Genomic DNA, 20,369 nt, shown 5'->3' with positions numbered 1-20,369 from the left:
GGCCCATTATACATAATAAGTTCGTATTTAACTTTACATTTTGCATATACATTTTGTTGATAATACTTGTTTGTTTTTTTAACCTAAGAAAAAAAGTATTTTTGAATACAGGACTTTTACATGCAACAGAGTGTGGTATTGCTACTTTTACTCATAGACAGTATTTTTTTACAGTATGAAATACGATACATAATACTAATATTAAATAATACTATTATTAATAATATACATTTATGAATTAATAATAACTATGCTACTAGAGGGCGTTGCTATCTTTTTTAATCACCCCTTTTTTCTGCACCCGGAAAACAAACGGAGTGAGCGCTCTTACTTCCACCACCTCTCAGCTCAAACTCGTACAGCGTTTGATGGACTTGTCAAGCTACGTCACCGTGTCGGCAGAAGAGGCGTTGGATAGTTTCGCCTGGCTGTCGTTCCCAGAGGAAGACGAGGGTGTGATCGAAATTTACCTGTCCAGACTTACCTGGTGCTCTTATTGTACATGTCGGCCGTCGAATTTCATCTTCTGTAGGACATTAAACACTGGCTTCACTTAGAAGTAAAACGGAGAAGGCGTTAAAGGTAACGTTGTGTCCTTGTTGGAAGCAAATCATTGGGGAAAAAAAGCTTGTTTCTGTCCAGCCGGAGGCTCACTAACGTTAACGTTGACGTTAGCTAAACAACCTCACTGTCACCGACAGGCTCAAACATTCCGCGTTGTAATTTAAAAGAATATTGGTGCTGCCATTACGATACAATAAATAGGTTGTAAGTTACGATATAAATACCATATATGGCTAATATTTCTGTGGCAGTAATGTTTAGTTAGCCAAGGTTACAGGATGTAGGCTAAACACCTGAGCGGTTAAAGTTGTTAGCTAACGTCACTCACGGGCGCCACTTTGCAACAGGTTTAATGAAACTGTTAAAGGAGGTAATATATATATATATATATATATATATATATATGGTCTTTTTTTTTAAATTAAGAAATAAATCTGCATTTGCGAGTTGTGTGAACATGCTGAATATCATCTATTGAAACATGGAAACCTGTCTGCATCTAGCTTGCTGACTCACCAACGTAGAAAATATCTTCAGTGTTATTTAATTGCATTATTTCAATAGTAACACAGCCAGACCGGAATTCGTTGGATAAACAGGTCTAACTTAGGTGAGATGATTACTTCCCATCAGTAATCTCTAGCTACACTACAGATTTTATTTAGGACATTGTTCAGGGACTATTGGATTTTAATAATGCATCCTATAAGTGTCATTCATTCAACCCTGATCAGATTTCTTTGACTAAAATGTCATCATTTTGTCTTTTTGAATATTTTTTATTGTTGCCTTTTCCCAGGATGCTAAGAAGATCTTGACTCGTGGCCCCGACATGAGTGTGACATCATGGTTCCTGGTCAGCAGCTCTGGCACACGCCACCGGTTGCCCCGGGAGATGATCTTTGTTGGCAGGGATGACTGCGAGCTAATGCTGCAGGTGTGTGCCACTTTGTATGTTTAAAAGCACAAGTGAAAGGGAACATGCATGCTCTCTTTGGCGGTGACATTGTAGAGGAGTTTGTGTTTACACGGCAAACGCCAGCAGAGTGTCTTAAGTCTGTCAAAAATGAGTTTTATTATTCTTCACTGAAAGTCTGACAGGACCACTGGTCACAGAAATATGTGAAACACCAGTGGGAGGCTCCCTACATGCTTCATGTGTGTGCATTTCGGAGCGTGTAACCTGGTGACAGTGCCTCCACACAACGTTGCCCCTGACAGTCTTTCAAACAATGACTTTTAACACAGCTAAAGAATTCCACTGTGTTGTTTTTCAATGCAGTGTCTATTATAAACACATTTCCTTTGTGGTTTTTGTATAATACTCTCTCCCTCCTATTTCTACTCACTCTGCATTTAGACCAGTGAAAGAGGATTGTTGCCTCAGAAGCAGTTGTTTATACTTTCCTTAGTCAGTGCTTTATGCCCAGAAAAAAAACCCTGCCAACCACAGACGTCGGCTAGATTGAAAAGTTGCTCATGTCCACATTTAGGCGTTGCCGTATCCAAGAAAAAAACCTCAGCTTCTCCCAGTCTAAAGTGATGCAGACTTTTCTGGTGCTCTGCGTAAGTGCTCAGGACTGCTTCCTGACTTGGCACACAGTCAGTTTCTGCTGCAAATTGTTTTTATTAACCACTTTAATCTTTTCTTACTCTGTTTATAGCTCAATGCATTTTTCCCTTTCAAACCACAGTTAAATGTCTGTAACGCGAGAATCCTGTTTTGCGTGAAAAGCAGAGATTGAGTGTAGGTGTAAGGCTGCGTTCACACACAGTCAGACATTAGACGGTCTGACAAAAATGCAGGTCTTCCCATTCATTTTGAATGGAGCTAGTGCATTTAGACTGCAGTGATAGGGGCCACAGGGGTCAGCCAGAAAAAAAAACCATCCAAAAAGTTAAGACCAATTCTTACTCCTACTGTTGTTTGAACGCGCCCTTAGCTATATCACATAGGCCTTGACTTTGAATGTTTGGATGTTCCATGACAACTGATGTCTGTCTCTGATGATCAAGGTTTGTATCTCCATGACCAGTAATTAGATCATACGCCTCATACAATAGTAGTGACTGCATGGTGTAGTTATTGTTTCCTAGCGCCAGCGCAAACATTTTCTCTGTGATTAAAAAGGGCAAAGTGAAGCTAAGGGTAATCAAAGTAGGAATGTGGAATTCTTAGTGCTGCTGCCCAGTTAACCTAATCAAGTAGGTCAACTGATTGATAACCCTGTACTTTATGCAGTACAGTATTTACAAGAAGTTAACTAAGTTATTTGGAAGTCCACTGAGTGAATAGGCCAACACAGACCGTACATACAGCCTGTGAATGCCGTTTATCCCACTTAGTAGGCTGTGGGGAAGAGTCACCTTTAACCTTTGTGATGTTGTGATGAGGAGGCCCAGAGTGCATAATGAGCAGAGAAGAGAGAGAGTCAATTAGTCTGAATCACTTGTGCAGTTTGCGTATAATTGATGGCAGGCATATTTGGAAGTAAGCACATTTTTCCTCTGGTGAATGGCAGGTAGACCATGTGCACACAGACTTGAGCTACGCACGCAGAGTTGGGTCGATGAGGACCATCTATTTGTGTAATCTACTGCCAATTTATAAGGCATGTTTGAAGTGTATGTATGCAGGGGATCTGACTCTGCTCGGATGTTAGGTTTTCATCCACTCACAGGTCCTAATTTAGGATCATAATTTAGGAATGATAATGATGAAAAACAATTATTTGCTCCATTAATCATTTAGTCCTTGGCATGTCAAATAAATTGCCCTACAGTTCTCCAGAACCAGAGGTTTCCAGATGCATTGTTTTGTCATAAGTCAACTAGTAAATTCCAACATTTGAGAAACTAAGAATGCTTTGTGTTTTTGCTTAAAAATTGTGCAAACGATTAAACGTCGATCGACTAATCTGTTCCGTTCTAACGACTTTTTGCTATTCCTTTCATTGCAGTCTCGCAGTGTGGACAAGCAACACGCTGTGATCAACCACGACCCAAACACTGACGAGCATATGGTGAAGGACCTGGGCAGCTTGAACGGGGTGAGTGAGTCCATCTCTAGTGTCAGACTACCTGTGATAAAGGAGCCAGCCACTGGGCTCCCTAAAGACTCCAGCCTCAACACCACAAACAATTCCCAGAGCACAAAATACCTCTCTGTGTGTGCCAGAGACGGGGCCGGTTGGTAGAACAGCGGTAATCAGAAGACTGGACTTTCCTGCTGTTCTGGACCCCCTTTTTTCCTCCCGTTCTTTCTATCTTACTCTCCAGCTCCCCCCCCTCTATCCCTTCACTGCTCTGTTGCCACTTCACTGCACCATTATCCCAATGAAATCCAGAGTTGAGCAGTGGGAGAAACCGTTCTTTGTTCTCAGAGAGTGTTTCTTTTGGCCTTGGTAACTGCAGCCAAACTAATCAGAGCAGAACAGTGCAAGGACCTGTAACTGAAATCCAACATTGCTGTGTTTTCCCCTAATTTATACAGTCCATGTCCCCCCCCAAGTTATCTTCATTTAGTCTGCATAGGATAAGCTGTGCTCCTCCATTATTTTTTTCTGCACACTTCCAGCATTATATATATATATTTTATATTTTTTAACAGTGATCTGATGATACACTCTGGAATCCCTCTCACCAGTTGTTAGTTCAGGCAGAAGATAGCCAAATTGATCAGCAAACTAAGCACTATTGCCTGTATTTATCACCTGGCCATTAAGCATTTTTCAAAAGGCGAGACAGCCGTTGCTTAACAAATCTCATCAGAGTTTTAATGTGCTGGTGGATTAACTTTCAATGGGAAAAGGGCCAGTTGCAAAAGCACCTTACAGTAACTGGGTGCGTGCCAGAAGGAATTAGAGAGCCTGTCACCTGCGAGTCAACACATTTACCTTTTAATAATGTGAAAATGATTTGAGTTTGAATGTGTTTTTTTTTTTTTTTTTTATCTATTTTGCAGACATTCGTGAATGACCTAAGAATTCCAGACCAGACGTACATCACCCTTAAGCTCTCTGATGTCATTCGCTTTGGCTATGATATCCTTTTTTATGTGTTATTCATTCAAATTTGAGTCATGTTTGACTTAACTTTGATTGGACCTGTGTGATTTATGTAACAGAGTTTCTGTTCTTCAGTTAGAGCAGTCTAAGTTGGTGATTAGCAACCTACACAGAAATGAGCCAGTGGCCGGCAGCTGTTTCAGTCACACATTTTTTACATTTTATTTTCCCTCTGAGGTCTTTAGCTACTTCGGCATGTTAAGCTCCTGTGGTTTTTCAGTCAGGGGTTTCAGATTATTGTCCACTATGGACAGAAGATCTCCTGTACCCTTTGACCCCCAGAGCAGAAAACTCATGAATTGTAAAAGATAACCGGGGGGAGGACACGACATCTAGCAATGTTTGTGAACAGTGTGTGGCATGTGATGTTGCACATTTCAAAGAGTGGGTCGCCAAAGATATGAGTTTGTTTGAATTGCAACAGGTCTGTACTGCTTATCTGTTTGTCACCTTCTTGCAAGCAGTAGATAAGGCACATTTCACTATCTTGGTGGGGGGGATGGGGGCAAGTTGAAAACTAGGCATGAAAGAAAATTCAATAAGAGTATTACAGTAACTGCACATATACCATACTTTAGGTAGCAGGTTTGTATTCAGAGTTTTTACATTTTCCTTAAAGTCTCTACGCCAACAAACATCTGACTAGAGAGCCAGACACTAAGCTGTGAATATTTCAATATTAAAGGTTAGATAGGGACAGATACAAAAAAAACATAGATAAACTTCAACAGTCATCTGATGTATGTATCATAATGTTTTTAGCCGAAGCAAATTCACGACACTTGTCCCAAGTAGATGTATGATAACATTGATTTACAAATTGTTTGCGTACTTTAACTCATCCTGCACATGCTCATGTATATATCCTGGAGAAGAGCGAACACAAGGTCCCAGAGGAAGCTCTTAAAGTAAGTAATACTGACGGCACGTGCCATTGCTTTAAGCCAGCAGTGCTGAAATGCTTGACATGGATCCTTGTTGATAAAGCGGGGTGTTCTTCGATTACTTTTATTGTCAAATAATTAATTTTTTTAGCACTTAGTCAATGAAGTGTGTGTGTGTGTGTGTGTGTGTGTGTCCGTGTGTGTGTCCGTGTGTGTGTCCGTGTGTGTGTCCGTGTGTGTGTCCGTGTGTGTGTCCGTGTCCTTATCCGGTCAGGTTCCTATGCCAACAGTTGTCAGTCATCTGTATGAGCTCTGTGCTTTGAAACAAATTAGATAACTGGTGTTAGACTGTTGGAACAGATCTTGTTTACTACTGTAAATGGTAGGGCAGCACGATATGACATTCTACCTTGATAATGATAAATGAACAATAATTAATCGCGTTGTTCTAAATCATCTTTTCTGAAGCCAAAATGTCTCCAGACAACGTACACTGCGCTTTTTTTGGGGGGCACAAGTTGCTCAGTCGACTCGGACTCTGTGTTTGAGTTATCCTCCATTATGCTTTCCATGCGGCTGACTGGTCCGGACGAAGTCACTTGACTACACACACGGTAGAGTGTTGTTAAGGAGAAAGTAGGCACATCAACAGGAATAAATTATCGAAATTATCGTCATGGGAAAAATAGGTTGATAACAGCTTCAGAATTTTGATGTTGATACATTTTTTATTAATTGTCGAGCCTTAGTAAATGGCCAGTCCCTGTGTCATCTGGATAATTCTTCCATGTGCAGCCTCTAGCCTCAGCTTGAACACAGCCCAGCTAACCGTTGACTACAGCTAGAGCAAATGAACGACGCCCCAAAATGTCACAGTTTAAAAGCCCATTCCATACTAACAAAGGGGTTAAGTCATCTACACAAAGACTTGTATTTACAATTACCTATTTATCTGGTATTTTAATGTTGGATAAATAAGATAAAAAAAATGTTATCTTAATTTTTTTTTACTTTGAAGTGTACACACTAATTTCTACCAGGTTTTGTTAAATGTAAGTATGTAGTATCCATTGTTAACAATAACAAATCGGAGCTAACACTGACCAAAGGTCAATGGTGGATATTCTTCCTTATACTGTGCATGTCTGAGGACAGCTATATCTGTACTGATTGTTGGCAGAAGGTTTCTCACATCCTGCTTTCCCTCCTGTCTGTTTGTGCAGCATGAGAAGTACACCAGCCAGTGGCAGCTTAGCATAAAAGCCCTGCAGGCCAAGGTGAAGGAAAAACAGCAGCTTCAGAGCCCAGAGAAGAGCAAAGGCCCCGTTTCCAAACTGCAGGACAGGGCTAAGCAAAGAGCCCAGTCTCTCACAGGTAAACAACGCTGTCGGCACATACTCCATAATAGCAAATATTAGCAGGAAGGCAGCAGGTTTTATGAATACAGAAGTAAATTAATTGTGCTTGTTGCCAGAAAGGAACTGTTCTTACTAAAGTGAATTTGAATACCATGTTCAAACATGCAAGGAAGAGGAAGTCTTTGCGTCTCCATGTGCTTAATGACTTTGGCTATAGATCTTGATAAGGCGGTTGTGGCGTCCTTTATTAAGCGCTTCCCTGGTGTGAGATTAGGCTGCCATGTGAGCTGAGAGGCTGAGGCCACAATCCTATGGTGTCAGTAAAGACATAGATCTTGACATCATGGAGTTGGCAGAAAGATATACATGAGTAAGAGCTTGCCAGAAAAGCGGAGGGGTGAAGAGTTAAGGACAAGCAGTCTTATCTCTGACAGCCATTCCTGACTGCTGACAAGAGGTGGGGTGCTGCAACACGGCAGTGATGGTTCAACAGGAAGGTGTGCAGGTTTTTCTTGCCAAGTTGCCACTTCTGTACATGTAGCTGGTGGTGGATTTGTTGCTGCTTATACTTTCCTGTTGCTGTCATGCCCTCTCTGCCCTGAGCTGTACTGTGTAAATCCTATTGTACAGTGTAGGCAACAGTGGAACAGTCACAGTCTTGTTAGTAGTTAGTTTTAGAGAAGCACTTTTGTGAATGAACCTCATTCACACTGACAAAACCTATTCCAGCTGCTGTTGATTTAGAAATTCTCTGGTTTTCTGCTTCATAATCGCCCCTGTAAGCTTAGAGGGAAAATTACAACTGGTGCTTAAAATAGGACTTTTCCAGCACTAGGCTCATATCTCACAGAGTGCCTTACAAATAGGTAATTAAACTGCAGAACCTTGCAAAACAGTTAGTAAGCCTTACAAGGACGGGAGTGCAGTTGTATCTTCTGCAGCTATAGGCTAACTCCAGTGATCCTGTAAACCTGACTGCAAACCCTTTGTTGAACATGCTCACTGAAGCCATGTTTACTAAGGTCCGCGCAGTGTGACAGCAGCCTTGCCCTGTGTTGTTGTGACCCAGTCCACCAATGAGATAACAAAACTAGTCTCCTCTGTCTCGTTAAATGTACAGTCACAAGAAGATAAGAATTTCAAAGTATGTAACAGAAAACAAAGCTGCACTTGTGTTATACACTGCATATCTCTGTTGACTTCATGCAGATTCCCTTTGGCTGAATTTGATTGACTGGAGACCTTGATACAATGTAGGTTCTTTTGGTTTATTCTGGATAGGATGGAGATGGAGTGCTGCGAGAGCTCCATATATAATTTTTTTGTGTGTGCTTTTGCTTGTTTTCCCCTGCAGCTGTACAGGATGTGGAGTGTGTCCAATTCTCCAGCTGTTTTCAGGGCAGGACACTTGTACAGTGTATGACTCAGTTAGGCCTTCTTTACTCTGCCAGGACCCAAGGCTATTTAGTATTTACTAAAGGGGCATGACATGGATAGTCCACATCTTCCCCTAATACTGTATACAGTACTTATCAGCACTACATGATTTAAAATGTAAAATCCCTTTTTGAACCGATTGCTCATGTACTGACTTACCATGTTGTCTAAGTTTCAGTACTAACATGAAGCAAAACATTAGCTACCCTTACCCTGTTCAGTCACATATGTAGGACAAACATTAAATAGGATTTTGGCAAATTGCTTAACTAATATTTTTTTTTTCTGGGTCGGCTTTCTAATAATTTATGTTCTCTAAAAAGGTGCTGTGCTCAGTCAACTTTAGTTGAGACACTCACCCTTGTTTTCTTTAGCTAAAAGCAGAGGGTTGTCTAAGGGGAAAGGAATTAGTAACATGTCCCACTGCTTCTCTTGTCACTGTGTTGATGTCTTATTGTGTGTGTCCAAGGCAACAGTGGTGAAGTGCTGTTGATGCTTAAAATTGTGAAGCCTCCACATTCAAATCCAGAGAGCTTTTTTTTTATCCTATGTATCAGGCCGAAAAGCGGCTTCTAGATTATCTGATTAGTGCCATATAGGCATGGCTGGCATGTGTAGACTGGCAAGCCAGCAGCTCAACCCCAGTTCAGAAACAGCCTCAGAGCAATAACCCTCATCTCCTCATTACATACAAAGGTCAATCTGCAAACAATGAGTGTCACTGTCTATAAGAAGCCTCACTTTCGTTATTCATTATATTCGTTATTCTATATCTTGTATCATATAGTTTTTGTCTTTAAAGATTAGGATTAGCTTCGTCCCTATTTGCATGAGAAGGATTATGTTGTGGTGGTTTGCGTGATACAGTTTGTATCACAGTTGGGCCCTCACTACTCTCTCTGTGTCATGGGAATGTCAGAATTGTAAAAAGCCCAAAGGCCTTCTGAGCTCTGATGTTGTACATCATTTTGTTTGTTTATGACCTAACAACATTGTTTAATCATATGACTAACATAAATGTATTGCTTTATAAACACAAGAGGCTGAATAAATTTAGTTCTTTGTTTGGCTTTTTCTCGCCTGAGTTGTGCCTAATGGTGTGTATTTGTCTGTGTTTGTACATTTGTCTGGTAGCTGCCACAGATTCCCCAATATCCAAGCCTACTCCTCTCTACGGCCAACCGTCCTGGTGGGGGGAGGATGAGGACACAGCCAACAAAAAGAAGAACGTAGGTGGAAAATCGCCAGAACAGGAGTCTCCAGGTAAGATAATTTATCTTATATTTTTACTAACGTGCACAAACCACAGACTTAATTAATGCATACTGAAGTGTTTATATATTTGAAAGCAGAATGTCATTTTGTACTACAGAGTTATTTGTACTATAAATTAGATTAGATCTTTCCACATTTGTGAGTTAGATCCTGATTTGTAATGACATGTTTTTCTATGGCACTGCTATCTGATACCCGTTGTGGGTCACTGAGAGATAGATGGTGTAAAGCCCAAGGCAAGTCTCTGGCCAGTTGTGGACTGTTAGCCAGGCCGCATCGTGCCAGGCCAGTGGGTAGTGCCTGTCTGCCTCGTGATGGATTATGACCCTTTAAGCTTCTGGAGGGGGGAGGAAGGGTGATTGTTTGCCTCATGGTGCCCAGGCTGAAACAGATTATTCCCGCTCAGCTATCCTCCGTTGGACTCTGCGCTGTGATATTTGGCCACATCCAACTGGCACCCAAAGACCAACTGGCGGACTTGTTTTCTCAGTCTAACTGCTGGAATCTTTGTTATTTGTGGCTCCCACTTTATGGGATTGTGCCTCAGCAACTTCCCAATCATCTCAATCCGTTTCCTTAGCTTTGTGTACCTCTGATGTTTAAGTTACTTATCTATGGGCACCTGGGTAGCTCACCTGATAGAGGGTGCACCCATATAATAATAACAATAATAATAATAATAATAATAATAAAAATTATAAATAATAATAGTAATTATTATTATTATTTATAATTTATACTTTATGAATCCCGCAAGGGGAAATTACAACAATACAGAGGCTCAGTCCTAGATGCAGCGGCCGCGGGTTTGGTTCCGGCCCTTCGCTGCATGTCATTCCCATTCTCTCTCTCCCCTAAAGCTGTCCTGTCTGAAATAAAGGCTTAAAAATACCACCAAAAAAAGTTACTTAGCTATAACTGTGAGCTTGAAAACAACAGGGCTTACAAATGTTTCTATTATTATTGTTGTTATTGTTATTGTTATTATTATTATTATTATTATTATTGACAAAATGGTATTCTTTCTATAGTCATTTAATCACTCCGTGGATTACGGTATGTAGAACCTCCACTAATACTTGTCTCTCACCACTGTTCATTTCTAACAGAGCCTGCTAAAGATGTGTCAAGATATGAGGTCAACGGTTCTCTGTCTGACAATCAGGCCAAGTCCATCTTCTCCTACCGCCGGGAGCCTAGCTACTTTGAGATCCCAACAAAGGAATTAAAGCAGCGACTTCCCAAGAAACCAGAGTCGCAGGTTCACGAGGTTCCCACCAAGGATACCCCTGATCCCACTGAGGTTGTCTCCTCCACACCTCCCGTGGTCCAAAGCCATGCCTCCTTCACCATCGAATTTGATGAATGCACCCCAGGTAAAATGAAGATCAAGGACCACGTGACCAAGTTTTCTTTCCGCCAGCAACAGAAGCTTCCTTCCACAGAGCTTGTCACCACACCCACTGAGGTGATGTCAGCAGAAAGCAAAGTTGCTGATTGGCTGGTCCAAAGCAATGCTAGCATGATAAGGAGGAGGTCAAAGGCTGAGGACATGTACAGCACAAACAGTGACCCATCACTTCTGAAGAACACCAAAAGTGAGTAATTTGTACAAAGTCTGTTTATGTTTTATCAACAGCTTTGATTGCAATAATGTGCTAACTTGTGGTCTTTACATCATCAGAAAACCACCATGAAGATGGCACTCACAGTGATTCAGGTGATCCTGCCATCAATGGAAGTGATTCCGTCCAGTCAGAACCTCAGATTGGGTCCCATGTGTCTCCACAGCCCCTGAGAGACTCCCCGCCACAACACTTACCCTCCCCTGACTCTGAGGAGCCCTTGTCTTACACTCCACCAGAGTCTCAGTCCCTATCCAGTCTTGGCAAGGCTGAGCCTCACCAAGCCTTTGTCATTGAATTCTTTGATGATAACTCAAGAAAGAAGCGCTCCCAGTCCTTCACCAATAACACATCTCCACCTGAGCCCTCAGGCCTCCGGCTCCAGCTGGAGAAGGCGAAGAAGAGCTCAAGCCCAAATGGGGAGAGACATGTCCAATCTCCAGCCTCCACCACTCCCGCAACCCAACGATACACTGTTCCCCTGAAGGACCTGGCTTCCACAGGCTTCCAAAGAGCTGGCTCTCTACGAAGGGAGAAGACAGAGGACCGGATCAGCACCAGCTTTTCCTCTCGCTCTTCATCATCTGTGTCTGTAAGGCCCTTTAGCAGCGTCGGCCGGAGGTCCAGACTCGCCCAGGAATTTACTGCTGAATTTCTCAAACAAACAAAGCAGTCCTCTTCTGCCAGCTGGGATAAAAATACATCTAGTCCCCCTACAGCAGCTAAAACGGAGACAGTGGTAGTATCCCAGACTAGTCCCCCTCCATCTAAAGCTTCCTACCAGCCACAGACTTCCTCTCCTATCCACCAGCCTGTTCCCCTCAAGGCCCCTTTGATGCCCCTGGCTTCTCAGAATGTGGAGGTCAAAAGTCCCTATGTTGGCCTCAAAAATGAAGATGAGGACAGTCTGAGTGACGCAGGAACCTACACCATTGAAGCAGATGTTCAGGATAGAGAGCTAGAAGAGGCACGGAGCAATATCGACCAGGCAAGTTTCTTTCTAAATTTAATTAATATAAATTTGGCTAATAATGACAACCTGTTGCTTGAAGGCAATAGGTCAGCTTTGCAATCACCAGTGTCTTCCGTCTCTAGGTAGAAAAAGTCCCACTCAGAATGAGACATTGGCAGTCCCACTTCCTCCATTCCTGCACTTATCAACTTGCACTGCTTTGTTCCTGACAGGTGTTTGGTGTTTTTGAGAGCCCAGAGCGAACCAACCAGAGTGAAGCAGAAACATCATCAGCATTTAGGCCTCTTAGTGTTGAGAGCAGGGAGCAGCATAGGCAGAGTAGCTGTGGGGAGGTGAGGCCAGCTCCAGAACAGGGACAGAGTCTGGTAAAGGTAAACCTTCCTGCTCAGGGTGTGATCAATGATTGGATGATATAATCAATAATGTAATAGCCAATTTTAAAGACAATCAATTAATATTGGCTCAGTAAACCTTACTTTTTCTTCTTGGGGTTTTTTGGTCTATCTCTCTATTGATTTCTAGATTTGCCTCATCTTTCCTCACAGGTTCTGGGTTCTTCATGGTCTTGGTTTTTCTTTCTAACCAAATATATGGAGAGAAAAAAAGCCATTTTATAACAGTTGTACAACATACTTACTCATGAAACAGATGATTGTTGTCTTATTAACATTATTTTCTACTAAGGAAATCATATAGTTCTTCAAAATGTCTAATCTTCTGTCTTTTTTTTCTTTTTTTAAAGATATTGAATAAGTTGTATGTTCTCTCGTGCAGGTTCAGTCAGCAAGTGCAGTGTTACAGGGGGCTCCGAAGTGGATGTCTTGCTGGGCCAGCTTGGCAGACAGCTACACAGAATCTGGCCCTTCATCTGGCCTCTTTGACATGCCTTCCCAGATGGAGCTGTCAGGAGGGGGTAAGCCACCGTATGAGACACAAGTCTATTTGAAATGATAATGAGACGCCCTGATGAATATGAATGATATTCAGTTTTAGTATGTGTAGTTAATATGCATTAAAACTGTTTCACTTCAGCACTAGGTACAATCATCCATAAGGCCACGCTCAGCCGACACCACGACAGCACCGACCACGATGGTTCAAGAGCTCGCCGCGTGCTGCCCCAGGTACCACTGGGGGAGAAGAGTGACATTCCAAATCCCAGCATTCATGTTCAATATGACCCACATACAACATTCGATGTCGGAGAGAATAGATTGGTGGCCCCCAGGTCTCAGGATAGCCTCGACAGGTTATCAGTGCAGGACGATGTAGAGCCTGACAGTCTGAGTGATGCCAGCAGGTCAGATGATGGTTCCATTATAGAGCAAAGGAGAAGACCGCTGTCAGACACGGAAGAGAAAAAAAATAAAGATAGACTCTCCACCAAGTCTACGTCATTCTACATTGGGTCAAAGGAGGCCGAGTCCCAACCTGAACATGGGGGCGTTCCTAAGACTGAAATAAAACATGCGACCAAAACTTTCTCAACAGCCACCCTCACCAAACCGAGAGGTAACCAGGACTCTGAAAAAGTCAAGCCCAGTGTGTCTGCTCCTATCCTGAGCCAGATTACACGGAGTCCAGAGTCCAAAGAGGGCACTGTTTCCCAATTAATCAGACAAGAGAGCTTCACCAAGGAGCGGCCTAGCAATGCCAGATTGCCCAACATCTCGGTTCAGAGAGGCCCTGAATCATTCCAGGGAGCGTGCAATCAGGACACTCATTCTTACCTCAAAGAGACAGAGGATGTTCTGGCTGTTCTGGAGGCCAAACTCCAAGCAGGACAATCAGAAACGACACCGTCTCCAATAATAGATTCTCTTTCTGCAGAGTCTGATGTGGATACCTCCAGCACAGTCAGCCAACATAGCAATAAGACCAGGCCAAACACGCTGACTAAAAAACCCTCGGTTAGTGGCCTTCATAGGGAGAGGTCTTCAGCCAGTATAGCTAGTCAGGACTCAAGTCACCAATCCACTACATCAGAAAAGTTGCGCTCTCTGGGAGCAGACGGCAACAATAAGACTGAGTCTGTCAGGAGACCCGTTGGACTGAGACGTAGTGTTGGGAAACGTGGCTCCACAGACCTAAGTGATGACCCTCAGAGCTTACCTTACTCTGATCAAGAGTCTAACATCCACCAAACCCGCACAAAATACACCGTGCCCCTTCAGAAGGAGGATGCCAAGACCTCCAAAGCGTCCCAGGCCTTGAATCGTGCCCACAGCTTGTCAGCCCCGAGACCCACCAGAGCGTCCATGCTCCGCCGGGCTCGCCTGGGAGAAGCTTCAGACAACGAGGGCACGGAGACAGACCGGGTGTCGCAGGAGGCAGGCAGTGCCCCAGCTAAGCAGCCCCAGGAAACCAAGAAACTCTCCAGGCTGGATCTGCTAGCGATGCCTCGTAAGCGGACAAGCTCGTTCAACACACCCAGCGACACCGAGGCCTCTTCCACCCCACAGTGGACTGGCAGGAGCACAGGATTCTCCAACCGCAGCACCGAGTCTGGCAGCAGCTCAGTTCGAAGGGCCTCTGCTTCGGGGTCGAAGCCTGTAGAAAGGCAGCAGAAAGCACCGCTGACACCAGTCACTCGCGGACGTTCAAGCAGTGCCAAATATGCCAGCAGCACTGCAAGTGAGTATTAATACAGACACTCACACATACCTGTGTCGTTGAGTTTAAAATATCGTGACTGGTGTAACCACTTAACTCCTGTCTTAGTCAAACCTAGTATCGTTGAAACAAATGGATTGGAAGCATTGCAGGGTCTGTTAATCAACCACAGTGGTGAATTGGTTTGATACGTTTAGTCCTCAGTTTATAAACTGTATGTTCCAGGAAATAACACCTGGGGTCTATACTTCAGCAGCTTTTTCTTTTATAAAAGTGTTATTTGGGAGGGAATTTGACTCTGGCCTTTCACTTACATCAATTCACACTAACCTTCCATATTTTCGTGGTGGTGCAACGACCAGCGCAAGCAGCGCTTTGACCTTAAAATTCACTTTGCCTGTCTGTGTGGTATTTTATTGCACAGGTGGGAGAAGCAGAGCAAACGGCACGTTTGTCGTGCTTGTGCAATTAAAAAGGCCCTTATACTAAAATACCTTTTTTTTTTTTTTTTTTTTATATATATAAAATTCGATTTTTCTTCATCTGCACAGTGTTCTTCTGCAGTTTATGGTAATCCTTGAGGGTTCTGGGGCCATGATTAAGATTATAATTCTAGCCATGTACAAAATGGTTTATGCTACACAACATAGTATTCACTATATTATACTTGTCTGGTACTCAGCTGCTGTACTGTGGTAATCAAGTACTCATTTCAGTTTGTAAATGATTTTGAATCTGGAAAAAAAAAAAAATAAATCAAAACCTGAGCCATTTTTCTGGTCAAATTTAGCTGTAGAAATGAGCACTTCCACGGCAACCTTTCGGTCTCTTGTTCTGGGGAGGATTTTGGTGACATCCCATATGCTTGGTGGTGTTTTTCTTGCCTGTATTCTTTGATGGTATCTCTCTTTCTCTCCTGTTTTCCCAACTTCTCTATCCTAATCCTCCGTAACTCAAACCAATTCACGACACCAAGACTCCAGGAGACGACAGAAAGGCTCTGACTACGCCTCTACCTCAGATGAGGAGTACGACTCAAACCAGAGCACTCCTAAACACAAACGCTCCCAACCTTCCTCAGCTTCCCATAGCCCACGTCATCAGCCTCGGCCTCAGCCAGTAGTCGCCCTGCGTCCCAAGCCCCTCAGCAGAGATTCGGAGGAGGAGAACCATGAGGGAGACAACTTCCACAGTTGGTCCAACCACAGTTCTGAGATCGCACGGTAAGGAATAGACCTAGTTTTTTTTTTTTTTTTGTGGTCATGCTAATATGATTTCCAAAGGTTGAATGAATGTGTTACTATATCCTGACTGACATCCAAGATGGTTTCACACATGCAGCCTTCAGCATTTCTATACTGCGGTTACCATTAAAGGGCATAAAGAAGATTTCACATTCAGCAGGAAAATAATGTAGATATAAAGATAATTCTTATTCCTGGCAGCCTTTTTTTTTTTTTTTAACACATGTTCCTGCCTGGCTAGGTTAAGTCAAGACCTGGCCAAAGACCTTGCTATCTTGGCCAGAGAGATCCATGACGTGGCAGGTGATGGTGATCCACAAAACCCTGGAGTGGCGAGCAGTGCACCTGTCTCCACGGTGACCGCTCATGAACAGGTACACCAGAGTTATTCTTAGGGCTGTTGCTGCTTAATCTAACACACTGAATCATCAAACCTCTATCTCTATCGATCAACTGACTAAAACTGAAGAGGCCGATTCTCTTTTTGTGTCCTCTCTATCACAAACTATCCTCCTTTTGTTAAAAGAGGAAGTATCTCTTTTGTTGCAGATTTGTATATATACCAGTAGTATGTTGAGTAACCCTTTACTTGAAGGTATCTACATAAGAGTGTCATGACACTGTCATGAACCCATGAACCCTAACTCCAACCCTAACCATAACTTGTCATGACAAAAACCGAAGGACCCTTACTAAAAAAAGCGTTATGTCATAAACGTTTACGACTTGTTTATAATGTTTATGACACGTTCATGACAGTGTCATGTCACTCTTATGTAGATACCTTCATATAACGTGTAACCGTATGTTGTTCTACTTTGGCTCTGTACATTATGGTTTTATCTCTCAGGCCTTGTTTAACACATCAGCTAAAAGAGTCTGCCTGCCTGCCTGCCTGCCTGCCTGTCTGCCTGTCTGCCTGCCTGCCTGTCTGTCTGCCTGCCTGCCTTTCTGCCTGCCTGCCTTGTACCGTAACACTAAAGTCTGAATGTGTTGCAGCTGGTTCACCGTATTCCAGAGGCTGGATTAAACTACCAGAGAGTCCCACCAAGTTCTACATCTACAAGGGAACCCGACCAGAGCTCTGCTGACCATGAACCGCACCGCAGGCAGCGAGCTCAGAGCAGAGACGAGGTCTGGCACAATATGCCGCTCCACCTCATTTTTTCACTAATCTCTGGGACCGCTACCACTAGGGGATCATTATAAAGTGTTTTGTTTTTCTCTCCAGGTCATTGTCGATGACCATCTGATGCTGAATCCAGTGTCTCAGATCACCTTGGCCATTAGAGAAAACACTGAGCAACTTGCTGACAAAATTAAGTAAGATGTTATTTATACTGTACATTCGTTATTCCCAAACTTAATCTGGGTTTGATGAAAAACTGTATTGATCCTGTCTGACAACCAGACTGCATTAAGCCAATAATCTTATTAAATTAGTGTATATTAGTTTAACTGAGTGAGTCAGCACACAGGCAATATGTTACTGAGATGTAATCTTCTGGATAGATTAGATGCAGATAAACCAGTTGGTGTTTAAATGGTTCCATTGTGGTTTTTCTAACCTTTTTATTTGAACCAGAAAAACAAACGCAAGATATCAAAGAAGAAAAATATATTTAGGTATTCTTGATTGAAGTTAGTTCTTCTAAGTCACCACAATCAGAAAGCTTGGTCTCACACCCTCAGTTTTCAAGACTCAATTAGTGTTTTAGTGTTTTGGACTCAGAATTGTGGATTATCCCTTTTTAAAGAATACTGTAAGAAGCCCACTTTCTAATAACTCAGTTTGGCATGTTATGTACACAGGGTACTATTCCAGGACAGGATGGATATTTGGGAAGAAATTGAGGCCAAAGTAAACTCTGACAATGATGTCCCTGTTATCAAAACCTCCAACAAGGTTGGTGACTTATGTTTGTCAGTGTTCAAGTTAAATGTATGCCAGTTAATGCCGTGTGTTTGTTTGTATGTTTGTTTGAGCTAAATTGGACATCTATATTTCAGGAAATCGCATCTATCTTGAAAGAACTCCGGAGAGTTCAACGACAACTTGAGGGTGAGTCAACCTGATCCTTTATGAACAATATAAATACAAATATATAATTATCATAGTAATGTTTATAATACTTTGTATTGTAAAGCCAAATACTCAGCTAAAAACTACATTAAACTCCCCCCCCACCCCTCCCAGTCATAAACACAGTCATGGAACCCAGTGCACAGTCTGAAGCATCCAAGGCCTCTGCGGTCTCCTCCTCGTCTGTTCGGCCCTCCAGACCTCCCATCTCACGGGACTGGAGAACCATCCATTCTGTCTCCAAGCGTGGCGGCGGCCCGAGGCCCAGTGAGAGTGTCAGGAGCGTAGGTGCGACACAAGATGATCTCAGAACGGGATATTTAGTCTGAGATGTGACGCAAGCACGCAGGTTCCAAAAGTGCTAAACATCTGCTGTTACTCCACAAACCCAGGTGTCAAACCATTGCGCACACAATGAAACCAAGGGGGGGGAAGTGAGACTGTATATGCAGAACTGTAGCCTCCCGTACATCCAAACATACACACTACTGCACTATGAGCACTACACACTTATGTAATTTACAGTGAGTGGGCGGCCTACATGTAAGATAAAGATTTGAGGAAGTACCAAAATACTTCAATAAACCTCACCTCTGACAGGCCTCAAAACTATACTTGATTCTCTGTGTTTTGGAGGTCGACCTTTTTATATGCCAATGATATGACCAACATTGCTGATTTTAAAAGCTTATTGTATGTACTTGGTTTATTTGAAAACCGGCCTGAGCATAATCATCTCAGGGAAATCTACTAATATATGAGATTCCTATGTTTAGCAGCAAATGGCATTTTTGCGTAAATATTCGTTTATTGATATTTGTTTCGGGTAGAACGAACTGCAGCAACACGAGCAGATCTTAGTGTACTTGTATCCTCAGTAAACCCATTGCTTTTCCTCGTATATGTCATTCCATGTTTTTGTCTTTGTTTGCCACTTCTCTCTTGGTGGACCAGATTTATCGAAGAATGTAAAAAGTATTTATTAGTGGTGTTTTGTGAGACACTGTAACGGAGACAACACAACTTTGGGAGAGTTAATAGACTCAGTGCCAGACAAGTTAATGTTCTATTACACAGTTGCTACCAGCCAATTTCTTGAGTATTTATTCTGTTAACATGTCCCAGTGTAGCGACTCTGTCCAGGCCCTCCTCAGTAGATGGCCTCTATATTCTGTCCAGCCGGAGATGAAAATCCCTCTGGAATGTGTGGTCCGACTGGTAGGAGGGACTCAGTTTAGTCACCTGGCAACCACAAACTCAAGTGGCTATAAAGAGAGTGATTTTCAAGCATTCCCTCTACCTTCTTTATTTGTGTCAAACACTATTTTTTTTGTTGTTCTCCATACCTCAAAAGCACAGTCTGCTTCGAGGTTTGGCCAAAGACAATCATAAAGCGACTGACAGGAATGAATCTCCTTTATCTGTGTTTGTACTGGGATCCTCACACCTCACCTAAACCTCCACATGCTCATGAGCTATCAGAGCTCCTTTCCTCTCAAGTCACAAGGTCACTTCTGATGGTCCTCACATGACAGGAGAAGTAATGTCATTTTAGAATTCAAGTTGACAAAGTCAATTGTGTGAAACTGTAAATCTGATGATTAGCTTGTGACCTGTTGTTCAGTGTGTAAATAGTAGAAAAATGATACCTGTGCATTGTACAAATTACCTCTTAATCTTGTCTTTTGCACTAATGTAGTACATTATCCCCTTAACCTAATATGCTGCAAACTGAAAGCAGTTACCTTCCAGCGACTGATTGTAAACATTTGATGCTGTTGAAGCAGGAAAAGAAGGCGACCCAGTACAACAGCAAGTTTCTGTTTCCCTCTTCCCAGTCCAGATAGTACATGTGATTGTAATTGGGAAGTACCTTAAGTGCCACAGAGCTGTGTGGGACAGTGGTTGTTTACAAACTCAAGCAAAAACTGAATGTTAGTCCTATTGACATCACTTGCTGCTATGCTTATTCTATTGGATAGTATTTCTTCTTTGCTTTACTCCATCTAAGTCAAAGCTACAGCAGGTTTAAGAGCTGAAATGTAATTCTTGTTTGTCAAATTTGTGTCCCTTTTTTTTATATTCAATTTATGTTTTCCTTCCTTTCACCCAGAATGATTTGGTTGTGATCTTGCTGTCTAGATGGTATTTATGTTTGGTTTGTGTAATTTGTTAGATATTGATTGCAGATTTTTCAAATAAATTTGATTAGTAAAGTTGTTTTTTGTCATGACTTTTATTCACTC

The 20,369-nt window shown here is 42.4% G+C and overlaps 1 protein-coding gene across 4 annotated transcripts; it reads left to right on the top strand.

Annotated features, from left to right (window-relative positions):
• Positions 1 to 373: 373 nt before the first annotated feature.
• On the top strand, positions 374 to 20,343 carry cep170ba (centrosomal protein 170Ba). 4 transcript variants are annotated; one of them, XM_028566083.1, is made up of 19 exons: positions 374 to 582; positions 1,364 to 1,501; positions 3,525 to 3,614; positions 4,529 to 4,607; positions 5,481 to 5,539; positions 6,739 to 6,889; positions 9,445 to 9,573; positions 10,695 to 11,183; positions 11,270 to 12,198; positions 12,396 to 12,515; positions 12,958 to 13,096; positions 13,216 to 14,817; positions 15,773 to 16,019; positions 16,282 to 16,414; positions 17,040 to 17,174; positions 17,272 to 17,363; positions 17,853 to 17,946; positions 18,051 to 18,102; positions 18,238 to 20,343. In XM_028566083.1, exons 2-19 carry the CDS (start codon positions 1,397 to 1,399, stop codon positions 18,450 to 18,452), a joined length of 4,860 nt encoding a protein of 1,619 aa, XP_028421884.1. In that variant the 5' UTR covers positions 374 to 582; positions 1,364 to 1,396; the 3' UTR covers positions 18,453 to 20,343. The 4 variants fall into 4 exon arrangements, with proteins under 4 accessions (XP_028421884.1, XP_028421886.1, XP_028421883.1 ...); XM_028566085.1 differs by having other exon boundaries at positions 12,396 to 12,554; positions 15,878 to 16,019; XM_028566082.1 differs by having other exon boundaries at positions 12,396 to 12,554.
• Positions 20,344 to 20,369: the final 26 nt, after the last annotated feature.

Source organism: Perca flavescens, chromosome 20 (assembly GCF_004354835.1).
Source record: "Perca flavescens isolate YP-PL-M2 chromosome 20, PFLA_1.0, whole genome shotgun sequence".
Taxonomy (NCBI): Eukaryota; Metazoa; Chordata; class Actinopteri; order Perciformes; family Percidae; genus Perca; species Perca flavescens.
The sequence above is the reverse complement of the archived record's forward strand: the minus strand, read 5'-3'. Positions and strand labels throughout refer to the sequence as shown.

Coding starts and splice junctions, on each gene's coding strand:
- cep170ba (XM_028566082.1), top strand. CDS start 1,397: ATGAGTGTGACATCATGGTTCCTGGTCAGCAGCTCTGGCACACGCCAC. Junction 17,175..17,271: donor GAGCTCAGAGCAGAGACGAG/GTCTGGCACAAT, acceptor TTTTCTCTCCAG/GTCATTGTCGATGACCATCT. Junction 17,364..17,852: donor CAACTTGCTGACAAAATTAA/GTAAGATGTTAT, acceptor TTATGTACACAG/GGTACTATTCCAGGACAGGA.